General features: G+C 36.7%; 4 protein-coding genes across 4 annotated transcripts in view; 2 read left to right on the top strand and 2 right to left on the bottom strand.

Annotated features, from left to right (window-relative positions):
- The window catches only part of cdk17 (cyclin dependent kinase 17), a 48,414-nt gene extending 40,517 nt beyond the window's left edge, over window positions 1–7,897 (bottom strand). The window contains exon 1 of the mRNA XM_083528934.1: window positions 7,558–7,897. The gene's annotated coding sequence lies outside the window, so the exon portion shown is untranslated. The remainder of the gene's footprint in view (window positions 1–7,557) is intronic.
- A 520-nt stretch (window positions 7,898–8,417) lies between these two features.
- On the bottom strand, window positions 8,418–9,674 carry LOC310719358 (uncharacterized protein). Its single transcript, XM_083528969.1, has 3 exons — window positions 9,542–9,674; window positions 9,004–9,304; window positions 8,418–8,907 (listed from the first exon to the last, which is right to left on the bottom strand). The coding sequence occupies exons 1-3, from the start codon at window positions 9,586–9,588 to the stop codon at window positions 8,587–8,589; spliced, it is 669 nt and encodes a 222-aa protein (XP_083385095.1). The 5' UTR covers window positions 9,589–9,674; the 3' UTR covers window positions 8,418–8,586.
- A 3,590-nt stretch (window positions 9,675–13,264) lies between these two features.
- phyh (phytanoyl-CoA 2-hydroxylase) lies at window positions 13,265–18,090 on the top strand. The gene is made up of 9 exons (XM_083528939.1): window positions 13,265–13,426; window positions 14,077–14,132; window positions 14,230–14,340; window positions 15,622–15,790; window positions 15,954–16,035; window positions 16,127–16,308; window positions 16,439–16,588; window positions 17,182–17,316; window positions 17,408–18,090. The coding sequence occupies exons 1-9, from the start codon at window positions 13,358–13,360 to the stop codon at window positions 17,459–17,461; spliced, it is 1,008 nt and encodes a 335-aa protein (XP_083385065.1). The 5' UTR covers window positions 13,265–13,357; the 3' UTR covers window positions 17,462–18,090.
- A 1,778-nt stretch (window positions 18,091–19,868) lies between these two features.
- On the top strand, window positions 19,869–24,659 carry ucmaa (upper zone of growth plate and cartilage matrix associated a). The gene is made up of 5 exons (XM_083528933.1): window positions 19,869–20,030; window positions 20,712–20,774; window positions 21,476–21,568; window positions 23,635–23,733; window positions 24,423–24,659. The coding sequence occupies exons 1-5, from the start codon at window positions 19,973–19,975 to the stop codon at window positions 24,518–24,520; spliced, it is 411 nt and encodes a 136-aa protein (XP_083385059.1). The 5' UTR covers window positions 19,869–19,972; the 3' UTR covers window positions 24,521–24,659.
- Window positions 24,660–25,164: the final 505 nt, after the last annotated feature.

Below are 25,164 nucleotides of genomic sequence, written 5' to 3'. Positions count from 1 at the left end.
AACAGTGAATCTGTTGAAACCTGCAACGTGTATAGATGTCAACTTCAGTGATAATGTACAGTGAGTACAGCCTTCATTATAGATGTACAGTGCAATGCCAACATATGTGGAAGCTTTCTGGCCAAATCACAAATCAGTCCCAAAACCACTAAAACTGGAAATATATTTATCTGCAAAGCAGAGCACCAAAAAACAGGTTTTTAGTCTTTAAGATGTCCGATAAGCGAAAGAACGCTGCTGTTCAAAAGGCGGATGAATTCCTACTATTGATGAGGTTGGCCAGAGGGCCAAGGGAGAGGGAAGAAGGAAAGGTTTAAACCAGGCGAACCGTGTTCCCCTGGAAACTCACACCCTCATGTGAACAAGGCTTGAGTGTGTATGTGTGTCTCCATATGAGGCCAGACTGAAAAGAGAGGGAAAGACTAATGGAAGTGAATGGTTGATGTTGGCAGTTGAGGCAAAGGCTGACAGACAGAGAGGGAGGGAAAGGGGCACAAAGATGGCATGCCTTCCAACTGTAATAGCTTAATAAGAGGAGAATAGATATACAACCATATATAGTAAAACCTTGCTGCCAGACATATCTACCAAAGTAACAGAATCTTCAAGAACCCCCTGGTGGAGTAGTTTACATTTTTGTATTTTTTTTAAAACAATGTGACAAATAAAACACTCTGGACAGACATTTCTCCAGATCCTGAGAAACTTTTGATATGTATTGTAATTGTCAAAGTCTTCACATTTTATTATTATTTGCACATTATTCAGAAACTGTTCTACCATTTGTAGATGCATTTTGGTGAACCTCTGTCCATCTTTACTTCTAAAGGAGACTCTGGATCTCAAAGATGCTTTTTTTTTTTTTTTTTTTAATACCCAATCGAGTTACTGGCATGTTACATGCCAATTAACCTAATTCGATATTCCTTCAGCTGTTTCTTATTAGTAAACACTTACTTTGACAGCTTTTTGTTGTCCTGTCCAAATGTTCACGCAACATGCTGCATCAAATTCAAAATTAATTTATTTTTCAGTTCTATTGCAAATAAAATATGGGTTTATAAGATTTGCAAATGATTAAATTTTTAGTGCACAGGGTCCCAGCTCTTTTGGAATTGGCATTCTAAAGTAATAAAACTTATCATAATCATTATTTAGTTATGGAGGTTATTACTTTGGAAAATTCTTTGGGAGACAGATGGGTGGTTTATGAAAACATATACACAGTCTATTTCAGCAAAAGGAAAAAGATGCTCCTGTTGCTTAGCACTGACAGCAAGAATGTAAACAATGTGCATGAAGTGGCAATGAGCTCATTCCACTGTGTAAACTACCCCCCTCCACACACACACACACCCCATTCCCTCAAACACTCGTGCACGCACACACACACACACACACACACACACACACACACACACACACACACACACACACACACACACACACACACACACACGCACAGGTGCAGTGACCTTTTCTTTGCATGAGTGTGTCTCATGCTTCAATATTTTTCATTCATATTTCTTGTCCATGGCCATATTAAAGTATACAAGCAAAACCAAGAACACAGTTTAGTTTCTACTATCCACAATTTCAATTGCATCCTTTGAGATCCTTATAAGACATTAAAAGCATAAAAAGTGAAAGAAAATAACAGAGAGGTGGATCTGATGATTTGAGGGTGTTGAGCTTGAGAGCTGCATTGAGCAAAAAAGAGGAGCAGAGAGACAGACTGTGACCAAGGAATAGGCACTGGATGGCACTGTGGGGATTGTGTGTTTATGTGTGTACAAAATGTGGACGTAGGCTGACTTACAGTGGCAGTATACAAAGGAATAATTCACAACCTGCAGGGGTGGGTATGGGGGTTGGACCATGGATGGGTTAAGTAACACACACACACACACGACACAGACACGCACACACAATATAGTCCAGTATGAGTGGGGCTAATATTCAAGTTAAAAAAAAAAAAAAAAAAAAAAAAAAAAAAAATGGAAATTTGTAAAAAATAAAATGATCATAATAACTACCATCATCATCACAATCATCATCATCTGCATGGTCCCAAACATAACATTCAAATCAGTTTACATAAAAAAAAATGTTAACTTTGAAAAATACTTCACAAAATGAATTGCATTATGCAAACCTACAAAAATATTTCAAATTTAATTAATTAGGCAACTGGTCATTCTAGAAGAAAAATAAATAAATAAATAAAAAAGCTTGATTACAATGAATGTAAAATGTACACATGCAAGGCCCAGGGTTCAGCCAGCACAATTTAGATCAAAAAAAGTGTTAAATATATGCAGACATTAGAAAGTCCCTGAAAATCCATTATTTGTAAATGCATATTAAGTGTGCACTCAAAGTCCAAGAAAGCCTTCACTAAACTGAGATTCATGTTGATGCAAACTCCAAAAAAAGAAACTTACAACAAGAACTCACTAATACTCAGTCTTGCATTCTCTGCAAGGCTGGAATTGCTTCCAATGAACATGTGGAGTTACAGGCTTAGAAATGGATGCCAAAAGCACAGCAGCTGCCCATACGTTTAAATGAGACACTTTGCTAAGCTGGTTAATGTAAAATGACTCAAAACACAGACTTCCAGCTAAATCAGGTGTGTCAAGTAGCACACAAGTCACACCTTTGATGCTTTTTCATTGGATCGGTGAGAAAATTGTGGCTTCTACATTCATTCAAAAATTCACAAGCTGACTTCCTCTAAGTGTAGTTCTAGTGAGTGAGATACAAGATCTAAATCTGCTGAAAGCACAAGTAGGTCAAGATGGCTGAATCACTCTGTCAGCAGTGGTTACAGTGAAATTTATAGCATGTATAGTCTGCTCATAAATTATATCGCAAGATGCCAAAGCAACAAACACCACCTGCCCTCAGTAGTTCAATATGACCTGTTACACTTGGCCGGTTGGCTGCCCACTGTTAGGGCATGCAAGGACAAAGGAAATGATTGAGTTTTTCAGATAACAGCAACATTTTAAGGGTATACTATTTGTGTGTGACAGTTATCAATACAACCTCACTGAATAAAACTAAATCACTGTAAATCCAACAAGGCATTCTGCACAGTATGAGTGTGTATGTGGAGATGTGTGTGCATGTAGGTGTCAGAGAAGAAATGTTGTCCTTGGCAAATGGAATTTCCTACATGGTAGACCACTGAAAGGAACTCTGGCACACAAAAAAGTCCTGGTAGCAATATGAGCTAATAAAAATGAGCTACACAAGTAAGCGCCTTAGTTTTAAAAAAGTGATCATCACTGAACAATACGATAAATCTTACAATTCGAAAATAAAACCTGGAAAAAGATTTCTATGTACCAAAGAATTGTCCACCTAATTATTTAATAACTGATACAATTTACAGGGGAAAGCAATTTCCTTCATTTTCAGACTGACTACTTTATTTTTAGAGTGAAGAATTTGTGGTTGTGAGTTACCAACACAGAGTAGCTTAAAATAAACACAGAAAGCGTAAGTTTTAGCCTGACTGTGCAAGAATACTGCAAAAGCATTGGAAAAGTACACTTGATTCGTAAGCTTTAATATACTGCTGTAGTGTTGGAAAATAAATGACACAATGAACGCCTTTAAAACAACTTTGGTGAGATGTTCTCATTCTGACCAATCCTCAGCATTAGGGTAATAGATCAAATGTTAACTGACAGAATACAACAACATCCATTTAAGTGAGTAAAAGTTTTCCTGTTCGTTTTTTATAACAGGGACATTGTAGTCGACAGCAATCAAACATCTGCCAGTATACAAGAGACTGATGCTGATGGCACATGGTATGTGCCATCAAATACTCAACTGTGATCAAACTCTACAACTGTTTCATTAATGCAATGATGTATTGATATTTTGTGGCAAATTTGTCTTAATTTGAATGCAACAAACTGTAAATGTAAGTCACATGGTTATTATCTAAAACACTCTACACAAAGATGAGATTTATCCCAGTCATTTAGAATTAATGAAATTATTTAGTGTAATAAAGAATGCATGTGATGTAATCTCATCTGTGAAGGCATCAAAATTTAATTTCATTACTTCAGAAGGTAAAAAGGAAGCAATGGAGCATATAACGTTTGTGTGTATGAGTAACACACCAACTGATTTCCAACATAGGTGACAGGCTAATAGTCCATACCGTCAACTCAAAGCGAGTGAGAGAGATAGCTTGGGTATCAGTACCTAGCACCTACTGACCTTCTGGTTTGCTCTTCAGCCTAGAGCAGCTCAGGTTACTGAGTGTCTGCTAGTCTCTTCCTCATTCACTCTCACACAAACACTCGCAGCTAAAAGGAAAAAAATATCAATGCGTGACTGATAAGTGAGCACGTCTGACCCCACTTTCTTTCCTTTCTTTTGCTTTCAGAGAATTTGTGGGTTAAATAATCACTGAACCCTGTTACATAATATACATACTCAAAACAATTGAATATATAAAAACTCCTGATACATGATATACATAACTTATGCACTTTGTTAAACTTTATCCCTATTCCCCCAGAAGCTTAACGTTCTCTGTAAGGATACCCTTAATTAAACAGATCTGAGGGGAGAGGTCAGACAAAGAGCAATTTGTGTGTGATCGAAGTGTATCCTAATTAGATTAGGGTTACTGGGGTCACCCTCCCCTGTAGCCAAGTCTGTAGATAGTTTCCACAAGCAACCCATTTTGAAGAAAACACTGACAGCACATGTGACAGCACATATGCGCCAAATAGCAGTATTGAGAGTAATCAGAGGATTATTTAGCCTTCTTAAAGAAAGTGGAGCAGGGGCTCATAAAGGTAATTCATAGAACTCAATCGAGCTACTGGGTAGCTTCAATACTTAAGTTTTTTTGAGCATTGACAAAAAAAATTCACAAAGAAAAAAATCCATCAAACCACTGGACATGGACTGAGGTTGTATAGAAAAGCTGCAGAGAGATTGGTGAAAATGCCTTTGGGCTAACAAAAAGAGACAGTGGTCCCCAAAAAGGTGGATTCCAAAAATAATTAAATGACATTCCACAGCTCACCAGGAAAAGTGCACCAGGAGAGAAAACTTGAGAGGAAACAATGCAAACTATGAACAAGCTATAAAACGGTGGACCGGCTTTTTTCTCTTGCTATTTTCAGAGTTGTAATAAAGAATAAGTAAATCCAATCAACATGCTTATAGGCCTATAATATTGTGTCTTGACATCTGTTACAGAAGGCATTGCAGGAGTGTGGGGTATCTGGGGCATTACATTGCATAGCCTGCTGTCTGAATCCTGCTGTCTGAAGATTTGTTTTTCACATTATTGGCATTATATCCAGCACAGGAAAACAAAAAGAATATCCATTTTATTTGCAGATGATTGTGTTCTCCTAGCACCATCCAAAATGAACTTCCAACAAGCAGTCCAATGTTTCACTGCTCAACGTGAAGTGGCAGGGTTGACATTTAGCACCTTTAAGTCTGGTTCTCTGCCAAAAATAAAAACCTCCAGACTTTGGAATCTAAGTCACGAGTGAAGGAAAAAGACATTACAAAATCAACAAAAGGATTATGTAATTACGCGGTGATTATACAAAACAAAAACAAGTTCCTCCACAAGGTTGCAATGCTTACTCTCCATGATAGGGTGATCTGCAATTCAAGATAGCCTCCGAGTAGAATCACTGCTTTTCCGAATCAAAATAATCCAAAGGAAGTTGTTAATGTTCCACTACAGCAACATAAAGCATTTTACTGGATGGTGAACCCGGGGAAGACCCAAGATACGCTTGTTAAAGTTATGTCTCAAAATTTCTTTGCGAATTCTTAGGGAATCCCAGTGAGAGAGAGAGAGAGAGATCTGGGCTGCCCTTCTCAGGTTGCTTCCACAGTGACTCCCAGAAGGAAAATACATTTCTCTAATAAACAATACACATCACAATATAATTCTGCTAAAGTACAAACACATTTAAAAATCAAAATGGTGCTACGTTCAATTTAACAGTCCAGCCTGGTCCCTTCGAAACCCTTCAAAACGATCAGAACCACAAGATAAGTTAGAGGCTTGTTATATCACAACAAAAGAATAAGTAAACAATAAAAGTGATTGCATTAAGAAAGCAAACAGGCCTCTGCGCATTTGGACAAGGAAGTTGCTAAATTAATTTGCCGTTACGAGCAGCGTATATCCAAATACAATAAACAGAATACAAAAGAATAAGGAAGAGACAAAAGAATCAGCCTGTTTTTCTCCAAACAAGGCCATCACTCGCTTATTGCTTATACTAATCACCAGCTGGCCTCAACTGGAGCATGTGTACATATGTGGCGTCCCAGTGACCGACACATTTGACAAAACAATCGCAATAGTCGTTTCACTACGCAAGTCACATTGCAGGATACTGGAGGCATGTGTGCACACAAACACAAGAGTAGAATCACACAGCTCTTGATTTGGGTCATTTGTGCACCGGCTGCATGCCAGGCTATTGAAAGCACCCTCATTTCCATCTGAAGGGCCCAAGAGAAAGAGATGAGCTAAATAAATAAATAAATTCCCTGGCCACAAGCCCATTCTGACACCAGCAATCAGACGAGTTCTCTTTCCTTCTCTCTCTCTCATACACACACAATATTGCTGAACATGTTCCTCCACTTTCAGTATTCTGAATTACACAGCTACGTGTGCATAGCATGTCCTAAACCCAAACCTCCATCAATGTTTGTCCATGCATGCGTTGGCAGTCACACCACATGACAGTCAGTCAGTCAACAGAATGAGCAGCACAGGCTGCATAAACACACACAATGCTCAGCATGCTGGATACCAACCAGTGCACTTTGTTGTAGTAAAGTGACATTTACTCCCCCCCTTAATTGCCCTCATGTGCATCTGGAGGCTGTCATAAAACAGGCCTGAAACTTGTTATTAAGGGACAATCCCTGAAAACAATCCCTGTTGGTGAAAAAGCAGTCAGTGGAAGAGGAAGCCTGGTAATGAAGAGGTGCATGTATTGGGAAATTGATGGAAGTGACGCATGTATGCACCTCGCAGCCTGTACACTTACAACAACATGGAGATTCTTTCTGGATGTCCACAACCATCACATTTCACGCGTTTTTTTTTTTTTCACTAGTTACATGAAGCAAACACACACAGTCCGAATTTTTGCCAGAAATCTACAGGTAAATCCCATAACATCTCAGTTCAGGCTGGATATTGTAACACCGAGGCTCAACTCAATGGCTGAACAAACACCTTCCTGAGTCTGTCATACTGCAGTTTGTTAATGCACCAGGTCTTAAGAACACGACTCGAATAAAATTATAGTGTTAATAAAACGAGGACGGATTTTGTGCTCCTGAGTTTGAAGTGTAAATGTGTTGAAATGGACGAGGAGAAAGCTAACTCCCGCTTATGCTACAGTGAACTCCGACACGTTACACTGAATCCGGGCAGCGTTGTAGCTTTAGAAAGAAACAATTAAAAAAACATGAAACATTTAAGCTATAAACGCGATTAAATAAATAAAAAAAAAAAACACTTACCAGAAATGAAACGAGCCGCTTAGAGAAGACTACCAGCCCTCGGCTACTTTCTTTCTCGCAGGCCGGATGCAGTCTTTTCTCTCCACACGGCTCCTCTGGTATTGTTGATTATCGCGGTTTTCAGTGACCTTTAGCGCCTCAGCGCTGTGAACCTGAGCTCGGGATTTTCTACTTAAAGAACACACGAATCCGTCTGGGCTTCTGCTCTCCGACCAAGTGTATATGTGTGTGTGTGTGTGTGTAATTTCACGGGTTTCGCTTGAACTCTGGTGAATCCTGATACAGGTCGGTTCGCTTCTGGTTGCTGCCCGTCTCTACTGACGCCTCCGCCTAGTGAGTCGACATGGGAGGAAGAGGAAAGAGCTGATCTTTATGATGAACGCCAGTTAAAAGGATAGAGGGCGTCACCTGCAGGAAGAGTGGCGAACTTCGAAAGTGGAAATATTTTTGCCTAAATAGCGCTCCCTGCTGGACATGCGTTAATACTGCGAATGTGATTGATTTGTAAAGCTTTAATTATTTAATTAATCAATGAATTTATTAATGAGAGGCGGTAACTCTAGTTAAAGCGCTTAGGGTTCAAGGTTAAGGTCTTGGGTTTTGTATTATTGCCAAGCTGCCAATGTTGGGCTCCTGAGCAAGGCCCCTAACCCTCACTTTTTCCAGGGGCACTCTGACCCCAGCCACCAACAAGCTGGGATATGTGAGAAAGAATTTTACTGTGCTAAAATGTATATGTGACAGCAAAAAGAGTCCTCCGCCAAATACAATTTGTAAACCACCAAATTTGTGTTTGGTTAAATGTTCGTTCGCTCATTGATTCATTCATTCAATCATAAATTCATAAATCATAAAATTGCTTTTAATACATACATTGTTTAATCAAACATTACATTTTGAACTGATTGTGTTGACACTGACAATAATTTTACAATGATAATGGCTAATTATGCCAAGATTTGACTGTTTAAAGAACAAACCTTTATAAGGAAAAAAGTAGAAGCCTGACAAATTATCAGTGTGATCAGTTTAAGAAGTTGCAAAGAAGTTATACTCATTCTGCATTTGTAAGCGGAACACGGCCCTAGCAGTGATAATTTTTTCAGGTGTATTTAGATATTTATTCAGTACAGCTTTATAATGCTTTTCAGGCTGCCCACCCATATTGTCTACTTTCCATGTGTAGTAGACACTGGTCATAGGTATGTCCAGATTTTTAGCCAGCCACACCCAAAGCCTGGCGCAGGGCACAAGAGCCACAGCAAAGTAGATAGGGTCTTTCGTCATCGCCTTATTGTAAGTTGACAGATACGTTTTCATCGCTCGTGTTGGTTTAATAGAAGGTGTACCCTGTAGTCAGGAACATGGTTTGAATTTATTTTACTTTGTTTTTCAAATAAAGATATCAAGTAAACAATGAAAATACTGTAACATTTCAGATCTTACCTTGAAGAAATATTGTTGAACTAGCAAGTCCAAAAACTTTACGTAACTTTTGTATCTTCCTGTTATCAGTTCTCTGAGGTCATCTGGTTTTTTGACCATCTTGCTCATTTTTTTTAGCATATTGCTAACTTCTAGCACATAGTTGATGTCCTGCAAGGTAAAGTTCACGTAGCGTTCGGCCTGCAGGCTGTTGCTTTGCATTTGTTGCATGAAGTCGACATTGAGAGTCTTGTTTGCAATGTCAATACTCATATTCCAGAGATCCTCATAGACATCCTGTTGCTCAGATGCCAGGCTGTAGCTACAAAAACACAATCAATTCTACTGATATATATGCATTATATTAAATTTCACATTTTTATAATTAAGTACAAAACTTGCTCTGAAATAAAATACAAATTTCATATGGTTACTAAATAATGTAGAAGTAAATATATCAAGTTGTGATTTTAAGAGTTGTACTTGATATTAAAATTGTAATTTAAAAATAGCTAAGCATTTGCAAATATTTTAACAATAATTGAAAAATAATTCTTACCTTAAAGTGGAGAGGAAAAGTATAACAGAAAGTGCAGCAAACGCCATTCTTTTCTGTACAATGTTGTGTAGACTGCAACACCGTTCAGGTAGTTAGCCATCTCCAGCAGGAACCCTTTCTTTTATAAAGCCGAGTGATTTGGCAACAAAAGTGACACATGTTGCACCTTACACATTTCCAGTAAAGCCTTTGCACAAAAAAATCTAAAACAAAAGTCAAGGAAAGATCTATCAGGGGGAATTACTTTCTTTCACAAAGTAATGTTTTGGCAATGCAAGTTGCACATGATTACACTGCATTTTTATCATTGATTTCCAGTATTGGTAATGTCTCAACTCTGAGAATAAATAAAGACATACAACAATAGTAAAATAATTATGGAGTTTTCCAGTCTCATTTAAAATGTAAGCATGCAGGAGACAAATTTGCTGATAAACATATGGTAACTGTGCAAGACTGATAAACTATTCAATGCGTTCACATATTCTAGACTGGGCCATTGTAATGTATTGTAATGCTGGCTGGTTCCCTCCTGCCACCTTATCGAAAGTATCTAGTTGAGAATGCACCGGCCTGTGTCCTTACCAGGAAAAGAAAACCAAAGCACATTTCCTCAATGTTATTCAGGCTACACTGGCTGCATATTAAGTTTTACATTGACTACAAAGTCCTTATTATAATGTATTAAACTCCAACCAGCTCTGACATATCTTTTTGAACTCGTAAAACAATATCAATCATTTTGAGATTTTTGTGCTTAGCAGTGGTAGGCCTACTGTTAATCCAGTGGATCACTTACAGCTTAGCAGGTAGAGGATTTTCTTGCATGTGTACAATAGGTGCTTTTTCATTAAGGTTTTAATATACTTGTTTAACTTGTCCTAAGTTTTCCTGTGGTTTGGATGTTAGTAGACTTTAAATAACAAGATTTATTGTTATTTATTTTGGTTCTATAATTTTATTTGGACAATTTTTTAATCAAAGATCTAACAACAAAGTTAAAGCCCTACCTGAAGCAATCCAACTAGTACAGTCATGTTCGAGGTTATTAAAATTATTTTAGCCTCCATTGCAATAATATCTACTTCCTCTGTGCCCACCAATGAACCATTTACAGTGCTCCCATTCCCAGGATGAATGAAGTGCTCACAGTCAGAGAAAAGGAATACAAGAATCAACCATCTACACCGACTGGTGTAAAGATATTTCAATGTCAATCTCATTCAGATTTATTTAACTCTATTGGCTACTGAGACCCTTATCAACCTCACAAAACAGAACATTGTACATATTGAAAATAACTCTACCAACAGATATGTGTTAGGATGTTCCCAGAAAGAAGTAGGTGAGGATTGGAAAGAAAGCAGCATAGAGCCCATATACAGGGGCAAAAGATACCAGCAATGCATAAGCCAAGCCTCTGGGGGAAAATACTGTAAATGCTCTGAAATTCTTTCATTTAGATTGTTTTAAAAATGAGGCGCTAACCTTGTAAACAGCACACTAATCCCATGCTGGCTCCCGATATGATATCACTAGGAAGCCACATCTTTACTGGATACTTGAGCAGCCAATTCAGGATTGGAAAAGAGCAGGCTTTACCTGGCTGCATCCAAGAGACATTAATCTCTGCGTGGTAGTGGTAGCTCAGTGGTAAAGTAGTTACTGATCGGAAGGTCGGGGGTTATTGCCAAGATGCCACTCTTGGGCCCTTGAGCAATGCCCTTAACACTTTGTGCTCTATTATGGCTGACATTGCGCTCTAACCCCAGCTTCTGAGCAAACTGGGATATTCGAAGAAATAATTTCACTGTGCTGTAATGTATGTGACAAATAAAAGCTATTCTGAACCAAATGAGTTAAAATTTCGCAAACTGTATAAACGCATCCACCAAAATGTATTTTACAATAAAATAAAATATATATATCTATTGCATTAATAATATACTTAGTCATAGCATCACTTTTCAAGTTCTAGCATATTGCTAATACAAGACAATGAAATTGACATTTAATTTATTCAATTATTTATGAAATATTGTTTATGGTTGTTGGATTTCAGAAACTGCTCATCTCCTGGATTTTTTTTACACACAACTGTATCTACAGTTTACACTGAACGGTGAAAAAAAAAAAACATTTAAACATCATGCAAAAAGCAATTGTGCAAAAAGAAATAACTTGTTTGCGAAACAGAGGTCAGATTAGTTCAAGCGAAAGGAAGCTGATGACCGGAATAACCAGTCATAAAAAATTTAGTGTGCATATATGTCACACTTAAATGATTTAGATCATCTAAAAAAACAATTTATATTACACAAAAATATATTACACAAAGATAAGCCAGGCTTTGGGACTCCAACAAACCATGCTAAGAGTGCTATGCAACTTAACCAGTAGCTCATAAAAGAAACCAGAACAAAATCTAAAGAACTGCAGGGGTCACTTGCCGTAGTTAAGCTCTATTATTTAACAAAAAGAAAGAGACTGGTCAAAAATGGCATCCACAGGAGAGTTCCAAGGCAAAAAACAATGCTGACTAAAAAGAACAGAATGGCTCATCTCACATTTGCCAAAAAAAACCCCAAAATCTTGATAATCCCCCAGACTTTTGGGCAACTTCCCATAATTGATGGAACCATAAATGATGTGTTCCACCAGAAAATCCAAAAGCAGAATGTCTAGCCATCAGTTAATGACCTCAAGCTCAAGTGCACGTGTGTTATGCAGCAGGACAATGATCTGAAACACACCAAAGAAAATCCACTACTGAATGGCTAAGTAATAATAATGATAATGATAATAATAATAATAATAATAATAATAATAATAATAATAATAATAATAATAATAATTATTATTATTATTATTATTATTATTATTATTATTATTATTATTATTAAGGTTTTGGAGTGTTCATTAATAAATAAAATCATTATTATGATCTTTTAGTATCTATTTTGAATATCTTTTTGTAATATTGCATTTTTTTTAATGGTCTGAATCATTTGTGTGACAAATATTTAAAAAATAGGAAGCGGGCAAATATTTTTTCACAGCACTGTGCATATGGTAGGGTGAAAAATTGACATCAACAGCATGAACTCAACTTGCCTTGCATAAATATTTCAGGCTAAAAACAAAGCAAAACCCTGAATGGCTTACAAATTCATGAGTCCTAAAACCAGTAAAGGTATGATAAAATGGAAGAATCACAGCATGAATGTGATTTATATAAATCCTCATCAGTAGGTAGATTGGCTCTGCTAAATTCCCCTGCATGATAATATTTAGCTTATGCCATGAGATCAGTTGGTGTCCTTCTGTGGTGTATCCTGGTGTTTCCAAAATAGGCTTTGAATTCAGCAAGGACAATTACAGTACTATGACAATGTGGTTACTGAAGATATGAAGATTACTAGGTTAAAACAGTGTTAAAAATGTGTATATACTTATTATTTTGGTTTTAAGTCAATACATTTTACAATAATACCTTAATAAGAGGTTAATATAAAATTATGTATTGAATTCATAATGATGTGGTCTTAGTTCTGCTGAAGGTAACAGTGGCAGCCAATATTACTGTACTAACAAATGCGAAATAAAAACAAAAAAAAAAATCCCATATGCATATAAATGTATATTTATTACAAAATGTGTGTTGATTGTGTGATATTGCCTATCAGTGTCAATGTTGTTTCTTGTTCTGTACTTTGACTCAGTTACATAAGCAGTTAGCGGCGCAAACATTAGCATCGAGAGAACCGCTGCAGAGGAGACTTTTCAAGGAAAATATCGGGGTTTTGCCTGAATAACATGGCTCTACGGGCGGCAGACAGATTGAAAGTCGTCCTGAACCACTTAAACCGTTTCGATGTTAGTCTGGTATCCTTTTAGGTTTCGGCTAATGTGTTTACGAGAGGCTTTTTTCGTAGCGGACGGGCGAAGGACGACCACCGGGGTGGGGGCTACTCTGCCCGGCGAGAGAACCTTACCCAAGCCCGAGGCTTTTAGAGGCCTAATATAAAGAACAAGTTAAGAAAGTATATTTTGCGTCATAGTTTTACGCTTCTGTCTTTAGACACTATAGTAGAATCGACAGTTTGTGGCGTTAATAATTCCTATACTAATCTGAGTAATTGGAAAAGATGCAGCATTTCCTAAGTGGCATAACATAATACAATATATAATATAGCAATCGGTCAGAAATGCATCTAATTGATCAGGTTAATTATGTTTGCTTGTTTTGCTGCCTGTAAATGTTATTGAACTAGATGTTAGCAAGAACTAGATGTTAAATAACACCAACTTTCATTAGGAAGTTCGTTTGTAATTCATGAAGAATCAACTTATTAATATGAATCTTGGGTTGCATATATAAGTTATATTTGGGGTTTTCTGGACCAAATCCAGATGAACTATGAAGCTCACACCAGATGCTGGCAGGGAAAAAAATGTGGTAGAGTTCATGTCTGTGAGTGCTGCATTTTCTCTTCTGATTATTCTTGATTTTTCTTAAATACTTGTATTGAAAGCGAACATCCTTTACATCTGCACAAAATCTGTCACATCATCATCCTGAAGCATTTCAGTAAGTACATATCTTATAGAGAGTAGTGACAGTATCATGTCTGGTTGTTTTTTTTCATGTGATTAATTTATCTTTTACTGTTTTATTATGGCTGTAGGTACACCTTTGATACAGGTGTGCTGTCTCCAGAGCAAAGACTTGCTTATGAAGAAGATGGCTTCATTTTGATCAAAAAACTGGTTTCTGAAGAGGACGTCAATAGATTTAGGCAAGACTCTCATTCCACAAGCACAGTACATAATACTCTCAATCCGCAAGGTTACTCAAACTACCCTTAGTGAGGTGTGAGTTACTAATTTCTTAATTGAATGTAGTAAAACAGAGGTGTCATTGAGGACAACAGGAACAGGATACAACACTCATGGTTTCAAAATGTACATTATTTAGAAATGCACAGGATTTTGCAGAGGAAGTGCTTGCAACAAAATATGTGTAAGTCAACTGAAATGTTAAATTTCAGGCCTTACCAAGTGAGGACATTCTGACAGCATTGATGTAACTGATAGTGGAAATTCTCATGACGTAGGGAAAATCTAACCGAGATTACTATTGATCTTGCAGCCTTTATGGTGAACACAAGGTGGCAGCATAATTGTTTATCAGGTTGAAAGATCTGGAGCCCTGGTTACGAGGCTGGCCGTGTGTTCCTGAGTGAAATTCGCTCAAATTGCATGTACGCACACACATAAGTATAAAATCAATGGCTGCATCTTCTGTGAACACACAAAAAAAACCCAGAATTAAAGTAGATTTAGGGATGACCTATCCATAAAGGGTTCAGTCTGCAGCCTGTTATTTGTTTATTCATAATTTTGAAAAGTTTTCATAATGTCTGTATACCACAAATAAATAAGGTTGATAAAGTAATGTTGAATGAGATCACAAACTATAAGACCAAGAGCTAATTGTGCATAAAAGACCACTTAGAATTCCTTTGTTCCAACATAGATGCAGTTAATTGCATTGATTTACTTTTATTTAGGAGAATCTTTTTGGATGATCATGGAACATTAACTATAAAAACTATATACATCTAAATTAGTGCCCCTTTATGTGGCTGACATGATAATGATGAATCAGGATTAATTCAGCCTGTTCCTTGGCACATGCCTGTAATTTGTTAGTACCTGTAGTGGAAGAGAGAGTATATGTCAATATATTTTACATTCATTCATTTGGATACTTCAGATAACTTCGAACATGGGCAGGATCGATTACGTTTATTTCTGCTGCTGGCCTCAGTTTTAAACTTCTTATAAGCCAACTTCTTATTATCCTGATCATCATTTTAAACGGCTTAGTGGAAACGACTTTACAAATACTTACAGAATGATGCATTAGTTTCAGTGAATTCAGCTTACCTATTAAAAGATATTCAGCTTTTTGGGCATTTTTACACATGTTTATAAATGTGATTCCTCACCTGTAAACCACAACTACATTTAATTGGTCATTGGGACCCTACATCATTGAGTCTGTGTTTCTATAGGAACGAGTTTGAGCGCATTTGTACAAGAGACGTGAAGATTCCAGGCTTAACAGTGATGAAAGATGTGACCATCGCCAAATCTGAGTTTGTGCAGGGGGAGAAGGCTGTGTCTAAACTCCAGGACTTCCAAGAGGATGAAGAGCTGTTCCGCTATTGCACTTTGCCTCAGGTCCACACTTATACACAAACACGATAGCGTTTGTACCACTGGTCAGTTAAGGCGGACATGTAGTCTATTGAATCAGATTTTTCTTTTTCTTTTTTTTTTTTTTTTTTCTTTTTTAGTTGAACAATATAAGCATGTTAACAAGTTTGGTTTGTATTTGTAACAGATTCTAAAATATGTTGAGTGTTTCACGGGCCCCAACATCATGGCTATGCACACAATGCTCATAAACAAACCCCCTGATACAGGTAACATCCACACATACTAACATAAACAACAATCTTTTGACCAGATGTAATCTCAGAGCAAGTGTGTAGCAATGTAAATTCTATGGCACAGGAAAGAAGACCTCTCGCCACCCCATGCACCAGGACCTGCATTACTTCCCATTTCGGCCAGCTGATCGCATCGTGTGTGCCTGGACGGCAATGGAAAAAGTAACTCGCCAGAATGGTTGCCTAGTAGTGCTGCCTGGCACCCACAAAGGGCCCCTGTTAGAGCATGACTACCCAGAGTGGGAGGTGAGAGAAAGGGATTTTATGTAACTGATTCCTGAATTATTCCCTTTTTTTTTTTTACTTATTATTTGTGTGTGAATGATGATTCTTTTGAACACAAAAAGCTCCTCTACTCCTCTGCTTTTCTACTCAGGGTGGGGTGAACAAAATGTACCATGGCATTAAAAACTACAACCCCAACCATCCCAGATTGCATGTGGAAATGGAAAAAGGAGACACTGTTTTTTTTCATCCTTTGCTCATTCACGGTTCAGGAATGAACCAAACACAGGGTTTTCGAAAGGTAAGGACAGGACACTTGATTTTTTTCATTGTCCACTGCATTCATTGTGTTATAATGGATGTTAACACCATCAAAATGTCACAGTTTAATTACTCACAGATTGTACTGGATGATTTCTCTTGTGTCAATAATCTTCTGTAAAGTCCCATGTTTTTTTTAGTTTTTTTTTTTACCTGCTCCAGTTGTCTTCAATTCTGTAAAAGGTCAATAATAATAATGCGATTCAAGAATTTTTTTTCCCCAGTAGAAAAATGCATTAATGGGTAACATTGTGCACAATCATAAAGTATCTGACAAGTTATAATGTCTTCATGACTGCACCAATAGTGTTTGTATGATTAAAGCCTAAATCTGAGGCCAGTCACATATATTTGTACAGTGATAGTGACAAAAGCACAATGCACTATCCTATCTAGTTCACCTTTTTACATAAACTTCAGTGAGGCAAAGTTGTCAAGAATGTTTTTAATATAAAATAGATTTTTGAGAGGAATATAATTAAGCAATATAACACTGCTCAAACCTCACTACAACATAACGTTTCACTCTGTATAGCTATCAATTAAACATCTTTGTGTGTGTGTGTTTTTCAGGCCATTTCCTGTCACTATGCAGGTGCTGATTGTCACTACATTGCTGTCAAAGGAACAACCCAGGAGAACATCAGTAAGGAAGTGGAAGAGCTTGCTCGCAGAAGAATTGGGAGTGATACGACTGTTTCCTTTCAGGTTAGTTTCCTGGGCCGCACTTAAAAATCCCTGTGGCACACCGAGGTGTATTATGTGTGTTTTTTCACCTTGTGTTATTTTGTGCATTCAGGACACCTGGGCACTTAGAGGACGTCTGGTCCAAGGAGAAAGGACCTTACTGTGATCCTTATTTTGTCCTCCAGTGTCTGTGCATCACAACATAAACATACATGCAGAGGACTAAAAGACAAGTCTAAACTGTGTAGTAATTTAAACTGTTTAAATACTGTGATAATCATTTAGTAAATTTGTACAAGTTCATAATGTTCAGCATTTGAATCCATGTTCTAACAATGAAGGGAAAAGGGGAGATGTTTAAGAGATAAAGAGATCATAAATACTGTATGTGTTTAGAGAAAGTTAAAGGATGTCAGAAAGCTTTTAAAGATAATGCGAAATTTGTGCCTTTTTTTTTTTTTACAGAGTGTATGAACGGTACAGCAACCCAAAATGCAGTAGGTCTAAACCGAATGTTAACCACAAAATGGTTTATGTTGCATAGGCCTATTGAAATGTCAAATTTCATCTTCATTAGTTCTGCTTGTAGTAAGCAAAAAAAAAGTTTGTAATGAATATTTTTTTGCAATTAAATATAATTTATTATAGATTATTTTTGTAGTTTAAATGCAATATTAATATGGTACTAAGAAGCTGACTAAAGTAGTTGAATGAGAATTGTGTAAATCTGAATGATGTACTTTATCTACTCATGTATTTATGATGGTAAATAAATATAATATTGTAATAATCAAATAGTCCTGTAAATTACTGGTGGCCTTTTCTCAGATTTTAAGCAAAGTTGGTGACAGACTGATCAATGTTGGCAAAAAAACTTTATTATATAAACTGTATTTTCTATTATATAAACTGCTTCCACATTTCTATATTCAGCCGTCACCCACCAGGATTAAAAACAACAAATACATTAGAATGCTGTTCATTGACTAGTTCTGCGTTCAATACAGTGATCCCCTCTTTACTGATCACTAAGCTCAGTGACCTGGGTATCTGCACCTACATTTGCAGATGGATTCTGGATTTTCTCTCCAACAGACCTAATTCTATTAGGTTGGGCAAACAGGTATCTGCAACCCCTTATTCTGAACACTAGCATCCTGCAGGGCTGTGTTCTGTCCATCCATCCATCTATCCATCCATCAAGAGACACTGTGGAGTCCAATTGTTGCCCAGAAACTCACTGATTAAGTGAAAAGTGGGATAGAAGGCATAAAAGTTTTTTTTTTTTTTTTTTGAGAAATCCATCTTTGTCTGGAAATAATATTTTCACAAGATGTGTTTTTGTACTAAGATCTGCATTTGTGTGTTAGAAGAGATCTGGGGGTCACTATAGCATTAAATTTCATGCAGACTACACACCAAAAAAACAAAAGTCGCTTTTTAGATGGCGAGAGAAACAAACAAACAAAAACAAAACACATACACACACTGTAGTTGTCTAAAGTATGACTGATTCTTTAAGGTATTAAATAAACAATAATAGATAAGCAACAAACATAAATATTAAATAATAATTGATATTTGCATAAAAAAGAGTATTGGAAAAATACACTAGTGCTAATTTAGTATTCATATGAGGGAACAGTCACTGTTTGTGAATCCTCTTTCCACACTCATCTTTTTCTATCCATATACTTTCACAGTCCATCTGTTTTCTGTCTTTATATTTCACTCCCTCTCCCTCTCTCCAAGATTCATACTGCATTGTGGAATGAAAGCAATGCTGGAAACATACTTTTTTGTGCTAAACTAATTGCCTTATATTAACTAATATATATATATATATATATATATATATATATATATATATATATATATATATATATATATATATATATATATATATATATAGTATGCCAGTATACCTACATGCACACATACCACACACAACTTGGTGGCTTTAGTGCAAGAAAATATTTTCCATCACTCAGTCTCTGCCTGCAAATTGCTAAATACTGCCATGTGACCAACACATCGAGGAAGACAATGTTTAAACCTGGAATGTGCATGCATTTTCTCTACTTTTCAACCTAAATACTTTGTGTGTAGATATAAGCTTACAAGGCATTTCTATAGTATTTATTGCACATCACAGTGACTTCAGGTCATTGCACATCATTAAGATTCCCCAGTCTCAGTGTTAAGTGGTTGAATGTAGGTGGTTGCACACACAGGTGCATATACAGTGTCCAGTTTGGACTCAATTTATAAATTGAGTGTAACTAAGCTCCTAGCAGACAAGCAGCTACATGCAGTATTCATATCACACACATAGCTGATATTTATTCTATAAATAATAAAATCATCTTGTAAAACATGCTGATACATACTCAGGTAATATATAAGCATCATATCATTAAAGTTTCTGCAACCATACATCACATCTTGCCAGATCATCAGTCGTTTATCATTCACCTTTTTGTCTGCTTTTTCCCTTTCAATATTTCTCCTTTCCTCACCCCTTTTGTGTCCCCTGTGCCTGTGGAATTGCATCTCATCCCCTCCCACTCATCCTTCATTCTCTTTTCCTCCCTCTCTTGTACCCTCTGCCAGGACTACTGCTGCGGTTGTGCTACCTGCAGCACATACACTTACTCACACACACTTTGCCTTAACCATGGCCCGGCTGCACCTAGTTCTGCTGGCCTTGCTGCCCATCGTCCTCATCCTAACTGGTGAGTGCCCCATTCAGGGTGTTTCAGAGTAAATGTGTGTAAATGAGGAGTTGCATCCTTTTTTTTTATTTATATTGCATTTCATGTATAAAATGTATATGCATGTGCCTTAGATATATTGTTGAAAAAGAAAAGGTTGAGAAATTGAAAAAAGTGTTTTTATTAATTTTTAATGGGGGATAAAAAGATGAATAGAACACATTTATTCATTGAATAAATAAAACTAAAACTATGTAAATACTAGTATTGCAACTCAAATAATATAATTTTTAAAGGTCACTGCTGAATTGGTACATACTCTGAATTAAGAATGTGCACATTATTTAGCTTATTAGGTAGACTTAATGCAATTTATAAAAAAAAATACTGTATAGTGAAAATAAAGCTTTTGAGAGAATGTAAAGATATGACAAAATTGTAAACAATGGCAACTTAGTAGTTGGTGGCTACTACGTTTAGTCTATCCAGCTTTTTCATAAAGTTTGTTGAATATCTTGGTTTATAGTGTCATTATTAAGAAAACTATAAAAGTTGTACATATTTTAATTACCATGCGTATTTTGATTGCTTGAAGCTCAACTGGTGATAGATGACCAGTTTCCTACCCAAAAAAAACTGAGATTAAAATTTTTGCTAAACCCTCCTTTCATTGCAACTATATCCTTCCCTCCCTCCTTCTGGTGCTGTCTGAGGTAGAAAGTGCAGCAGTGAAGGATGAAAAAGAAAAAGTCAGTGAACGTCAGGGTGAGTCCAACACACACATGGATACGTGGCTTTTTCTTTTTTTTTGCATTAAAAAAATGTTTTCCTTGTGGAGTCTGACCAAAGCTCCCCACAAGCTTATAACAGTTAGGTGTACTTATTCTTGTGTGGATGTTTGCCCAGTATCTTCCCAGGAACAATATATTGCCAAAAGTGTGCAGACACCTGACTGTCACACCTATATGTGATCTTTCTTGAAAAATGTTGCAGTAATGTTTTATAGGACGTTTGTATATGGTGTACCATTTTGATGTCCCTTAACTGGAACTATTTCCAGCATGACAATGCTAATGTGCACATATTGAGCTTCATGAAGACATTGATGATGTGGATGAACTCGAACATCAGTGAAATCAAAACCCTGGCCCCATCCCCACTGCACACCACTGAGATGAACTGGCATTCCTATATCATTGCCTGACCCCTTTAATGCTTATGTGTTAGAATGAGCAAATCCCCACAGCTACAGTCTGAAATCTAGTGGAATGCCTTCCTAGCAAAACAGCAAAAGGAACAAAATCTGGCTTATAATATTCAACAAGGACATACTGTCCTAGTGAGTGGTCATGTGTCCTAATACTTGTGGGCATATAGAGTATAAAAACAGAGAGAAGAAAAATCTCAAGAAAACCTGTTCCCACACTGTCTTTTTATTTTCCTTCTCTGATCATTTTACATTGTAGGATCCAAAAAGGTTTTTGTGCCAGCATCAGATGCGTCAAACTTTTTCAAGCGCCGTAGCCGCAGGTCCACAAAACCCTACGCAGAGTATATAGGTAAGTTTACTTGTGATGAAGATCTTTTTTACTCAACTGTGTCAGTTGTCTAACACATAATACTACCGTTAAATCACACAGGAGAGATTATTCCTTTAATCATTTATATAAAATAGATACAGCAGGTAGATGCTAATCCTGTCTTAAGTAAGGGAAGCATTTTAAGTAAATTGACTATTTATCAGTCTGGAGGCAGGACAGGTAGAAAACACTCATGGATCAGTGCAAGTGAGTTGTGTGAATGGTTGTGAGTTTTGGGGGAAGGAAGAGAATAACTGGCCACAAGGATCCCCAGGACAGTGTGGAGCTGCTTACCAATAAGGAGCAAGGTAGAGCACATACACACTCTCACACACACATTCACTCACAAACTCTTCTCTCTCTCTCTCTCTCTCTCTCTCTCTCTCTCTCTCTCTCTCTCTCTCTCTCTCTCTCGCTCTCTTTCACACTATCCAGTGAGCCACATTAGAGTGTTTTGATTTCTTTTTAAGCTTGAATGAGAGTGTGTATGATGACGCTGCAGAATGCAGACTAAGGGAAAAGAAGCAGCTGGAGCTAAGAGTGGAATGTGCAAGCACAGGACAAAGAGAAAATAGAAGACAGATTAATACGACTCTTAATGATCGGGCCAGATATTTTAAGTTATCTTTGGATTCTGGCAGTTGTCAGAATGAAGGAATGAAAGAGCGATCCCTCCTCCTTAAATAAGACTTTAACACATCTATCAGTCGTCCAAGGACAGCAAAGATAAAAGGTTATTTGTGTGTGTGAAAGACAGAGAGAGAGAGAGATAGATAGAGAAAAAAAGATAGAGAGAAACATATATACACTCCTAATGTAGGTACCCTGCTCGGTAAGGAGAAATGAAAATCTCTAGCACCTAGCTAAACATTAAGATGTTTAAAATGGCTGGTATTTTTGGGGCATTTTAAAAGTAACAATGAAAGCAATAACAGCATGGTGCCATTTCTCCTGTTACCTGATGGTTGCTCATCACCTTTTTCCTCAGGTTACACCTCTACTGAATAAAAAATAATTAATGCCTGCAGACAAAAAGTTTACAGTAAGATGGCGTTTATTAAAAAAATAAAAAGATAACAATAAACAAATAATGTTTCCTCAAAAATCATAGCAAATAAGTGCACCTGGTATGTCAAAAGACTGTTGTGGTATTTAAGGTATTCAAGACCATTGGGGGAAAAAAATATTCAGATGATGAGGAGGGCAGAGAACCGGAAGCAGATGGAAGCTCTCCTGTAATTGAAACAACCTTGGCACAGAACATTACAGTACTAGAGCAATGTGGCAATGCTTCCAACCACTAAGCATGAAAAACCTTTCATGGATCCCTGAGAGAGCGCTTAACCAGATCAGAAATGAAGTGTAAATATCATCATGTAATAACTACAGATGTCAGGTTAAATCCTGCTTTAATTATTCTATTTTATTCATTGTTCCTTCACAATATTGGAGCGTAAATAATATTTGTTGTGGTCTCATTAACCCCCTGGACACATTATTTACTTCAGTAATGCATGCTGGACATCCATATCACCGCCACCAAACTAATATACTTTTGATTTATTTATTGAGATCCACCATTGAGATCTAATTGCATTATGGTTTCAAGTGGTGGCAGTGTGATATGTGATACTGTATGGCTAAACTGCAGTATTTTATTATTGCATGTGAGCTATATGAAGTATGTAGTAGCTGCTATGTCTAGAAAATGTTTTCAGTAAATGTAAGGTTTTGCCAACAATAGGTGAAACTTAAAATGGTAGAAAAGGTAAAATTTTATAAACACAATTGTTAAATGAGCAATTTTGAATAATTAGAAAAATTGTTCCTCTTTTACAATTAATGGTCCAGAGGGATTGTTCTTTGTAAGGTAATAAAGGTTATTTCTTTATTTTGTCCATAGTTTATGGGAGTAATTTAGACCATGCCATTTCAGTTTACCTTCAACTCAACAGCTATTTAAAAAGCAGCAAATTCAACTTAAATTAAAGCCAGCTTCAGCATGTACCTTAAAAGTAAAAAGTTAATTCTTTTTTTCGCTGCAGCGGAGCATAAGATGCAGTTGGCTGTCTCTGAGCGCAGGAGGGAGTACTATGAGGAACAGAGGACAGAGTATGAGAACCATCTGGAGGAGAACCGAAATGGTAAGACGTGACACTGATTAGTTTGGCTCCGAAGCCAAAACAAAAAAACCCACAGGCCCATTAATAAGTTGCTGCTGTCTGGAGGAGTAATCAATGTATGATCAGTGAAGTAGCACATTAAACCAAGCAATCACAACCTGCTGTTTGACACACGAACATGTGAGCCACTATAGTCGGTTTGGTATTTGGTTCAATTGTGACTAACTGACTTTTATGATTATGGTACAAAAAAATTTTGGATTCTACAAAAATAAATACAAAGCTGAGCTGAGCTGTAAGTGATTCTCAGGAATAACAGTAAACCTGCCTCAGATCAGTAAAGTGCACAGGTTGAGCTACACTGTTTCATGAGATCAGAAAGATGCTGGAGGGAAACTATTCATAGCCGTAAAGGTCACAAGTAGGACTTAATAGTCAATGTGGAAATCATTAGGTAGCCCACCCAAATTGAATAAAACTGGCCTAATATGTCCTGAACTATTTTTTTCTGCAAAGAATACTGACGGATGCATTTAGCACTTGCTGAAGCATGAACTCATTTCTCATGATCATGTAGGGTAAAGTGTGGCCTTAATTTGGATTTGTTTTAAAAAACATTTAAAAATTCATAAGCCACCTTGAAATAAGCATTTTGCAGAAAAACCTGTCACTAAAGTCATGGCTGTACACTTTTTTAAAACCATTTTCAGAGCAGTACGAAAGGAACCGGGAGAATGCCGAGCAATGGAGGGAGTATCACTACGATGGGCTGTACCCACAATACCCACATCACCGCCCTTATGTCTAAGCGCTTCCTTGCATAACTTTGCATGGCTGAAGGTCTCGCACAGCTGTACCAACTTTCACAAAGGGTTGGATGCTTTTTTTTGTTTTGTTCCCGAAACTGATTTTATCTGCACTTTATATACCTTGTAAGTGCATTAATTTACAGCTTGTAATCCAATGATTATTATTCTTTCTTAACTTGCATTTAAAAAAATAAATTTTTATTTGTAAACATTTTATAATCATTTTGTAATCTTTGTATATGGTTATAATAAAAATGACATGGTGGATGAGAAAATTCTATTTTTTTCTAATTCTAACCCTAACCCTAACCCTATTTTTTGGAATAGATTAACCTGGGATCAAGTAACCATTTTAAAAAGTGGTGATTTATACATTTTATATTTTAAAAGTAACTAAAATTCTTTGCAAATGTAATTATGCAATGTAATCTTTTTTTTTTTTTTAAAACACTTTTTTTTTTTATTCTCCATCAATTTTAACCATCACATTTTGTGTTATTTTTGCATCGACCAGTATGGCTCTCTATTTAATGTTTTTAAAGTTGGCTGGGATCTCTGCAAATAGAAATTAAAGTTTGGAACCAAAAACCATCATCCCATATAACTTTTTCATACATACATGAAAAGTGTCATATTCCACAAT

Source organism: Silurus aristotelis (assembly GCF_946808225.1).
Source record: "Silurus aristotelis genome assembly, chromosome: 24".
In the NCBI taxonomy this organism is placed as follows: Eukaryota; Metazoa; Chordata; class Actinopteri; order Siluriformes; family Siluridae; genus Silurus; species Silurus aristotelis.
The sequence above is the reverse complement of the archived record's forward strand: the minus strand, read 5'-3'. Positions and strand labels throughout refer to the sequence as shown.

What these genes read in the sequence shown, in the direction of transcription:
- phyh (XM_083528939.1), top strand. Translation starts at nt 13,358, where the DNA reads ATGGCTCTACGGGCGGCAGACAGATTGAAAGTCGTCCTGAACCACTTA. An exon ending in GCTATTGCACTTTGCCTCAG is followed by an intron (nt 15,791 to 15,953) that starts GTCCACACTTAT and finishes TATTTGTAACAG; the next exon opens with ATTCTAAAATATGTTGAGTG. An exon ending in AAACACAGGGTTTTCGAAAG is followed by an intron (nt 16,589 to 17,181) that starts GTAAGGACAGGA and finishes TGTGTTTTTCAG; the next exon opens with GCCATTTCCTGTCACTATGC.
- LOC310719358 (XM_083528969.1), bottom strand. Translation starts at nt 9,588, where the DNA reads ATGGCGTTTGCTGCACTTTCTGTTATACTTTTCCTCTCCACTTTAAG. An exon ending in CTTTTCCTCTCCACTTTAAG is followed by an intron (nt 9,305 to 9,541) that starts GTAAGAATTATT and finishes GTGTTTTTGTAG; the next exon opens with CTACAGCCTGGCATCTGAGC. An exon ending in TTCAACAATATTTCTTCAAG is followed by an intron (nt 8,908 to 9,003) that starts GTAAGATCTGAA and finishes TCCTGACTACAG; the next exon opens with GGTACACCTTCTATTAAACC.
- ucmaa (XM_083528933.1), top strand. Translation starts at nt 19,973, where the DNA reads ATGGCCCGGCTGCACCTAGTTCTGCTGGCCTTGCTGCCCATCGTCCTC. An exon ending in CATCGTCCTCATCCTAACTG is followed by an intron (nt 20,031 to 20,711) that starts GTGAGTGCCCCA and finishes CCCTCCTTCTGG; the next exon opens with TGCTGTCTGAGGTAGAAAGT. An exon ending in TCTGGAGGAGAACCGAAATG is followed by an intron (nt 23,734 to 24,422) that starts GTAAGACGTGAC and finishes AACCATTTTCAG; the next exon opens with AGCAGTACGAAAGGAACCGG.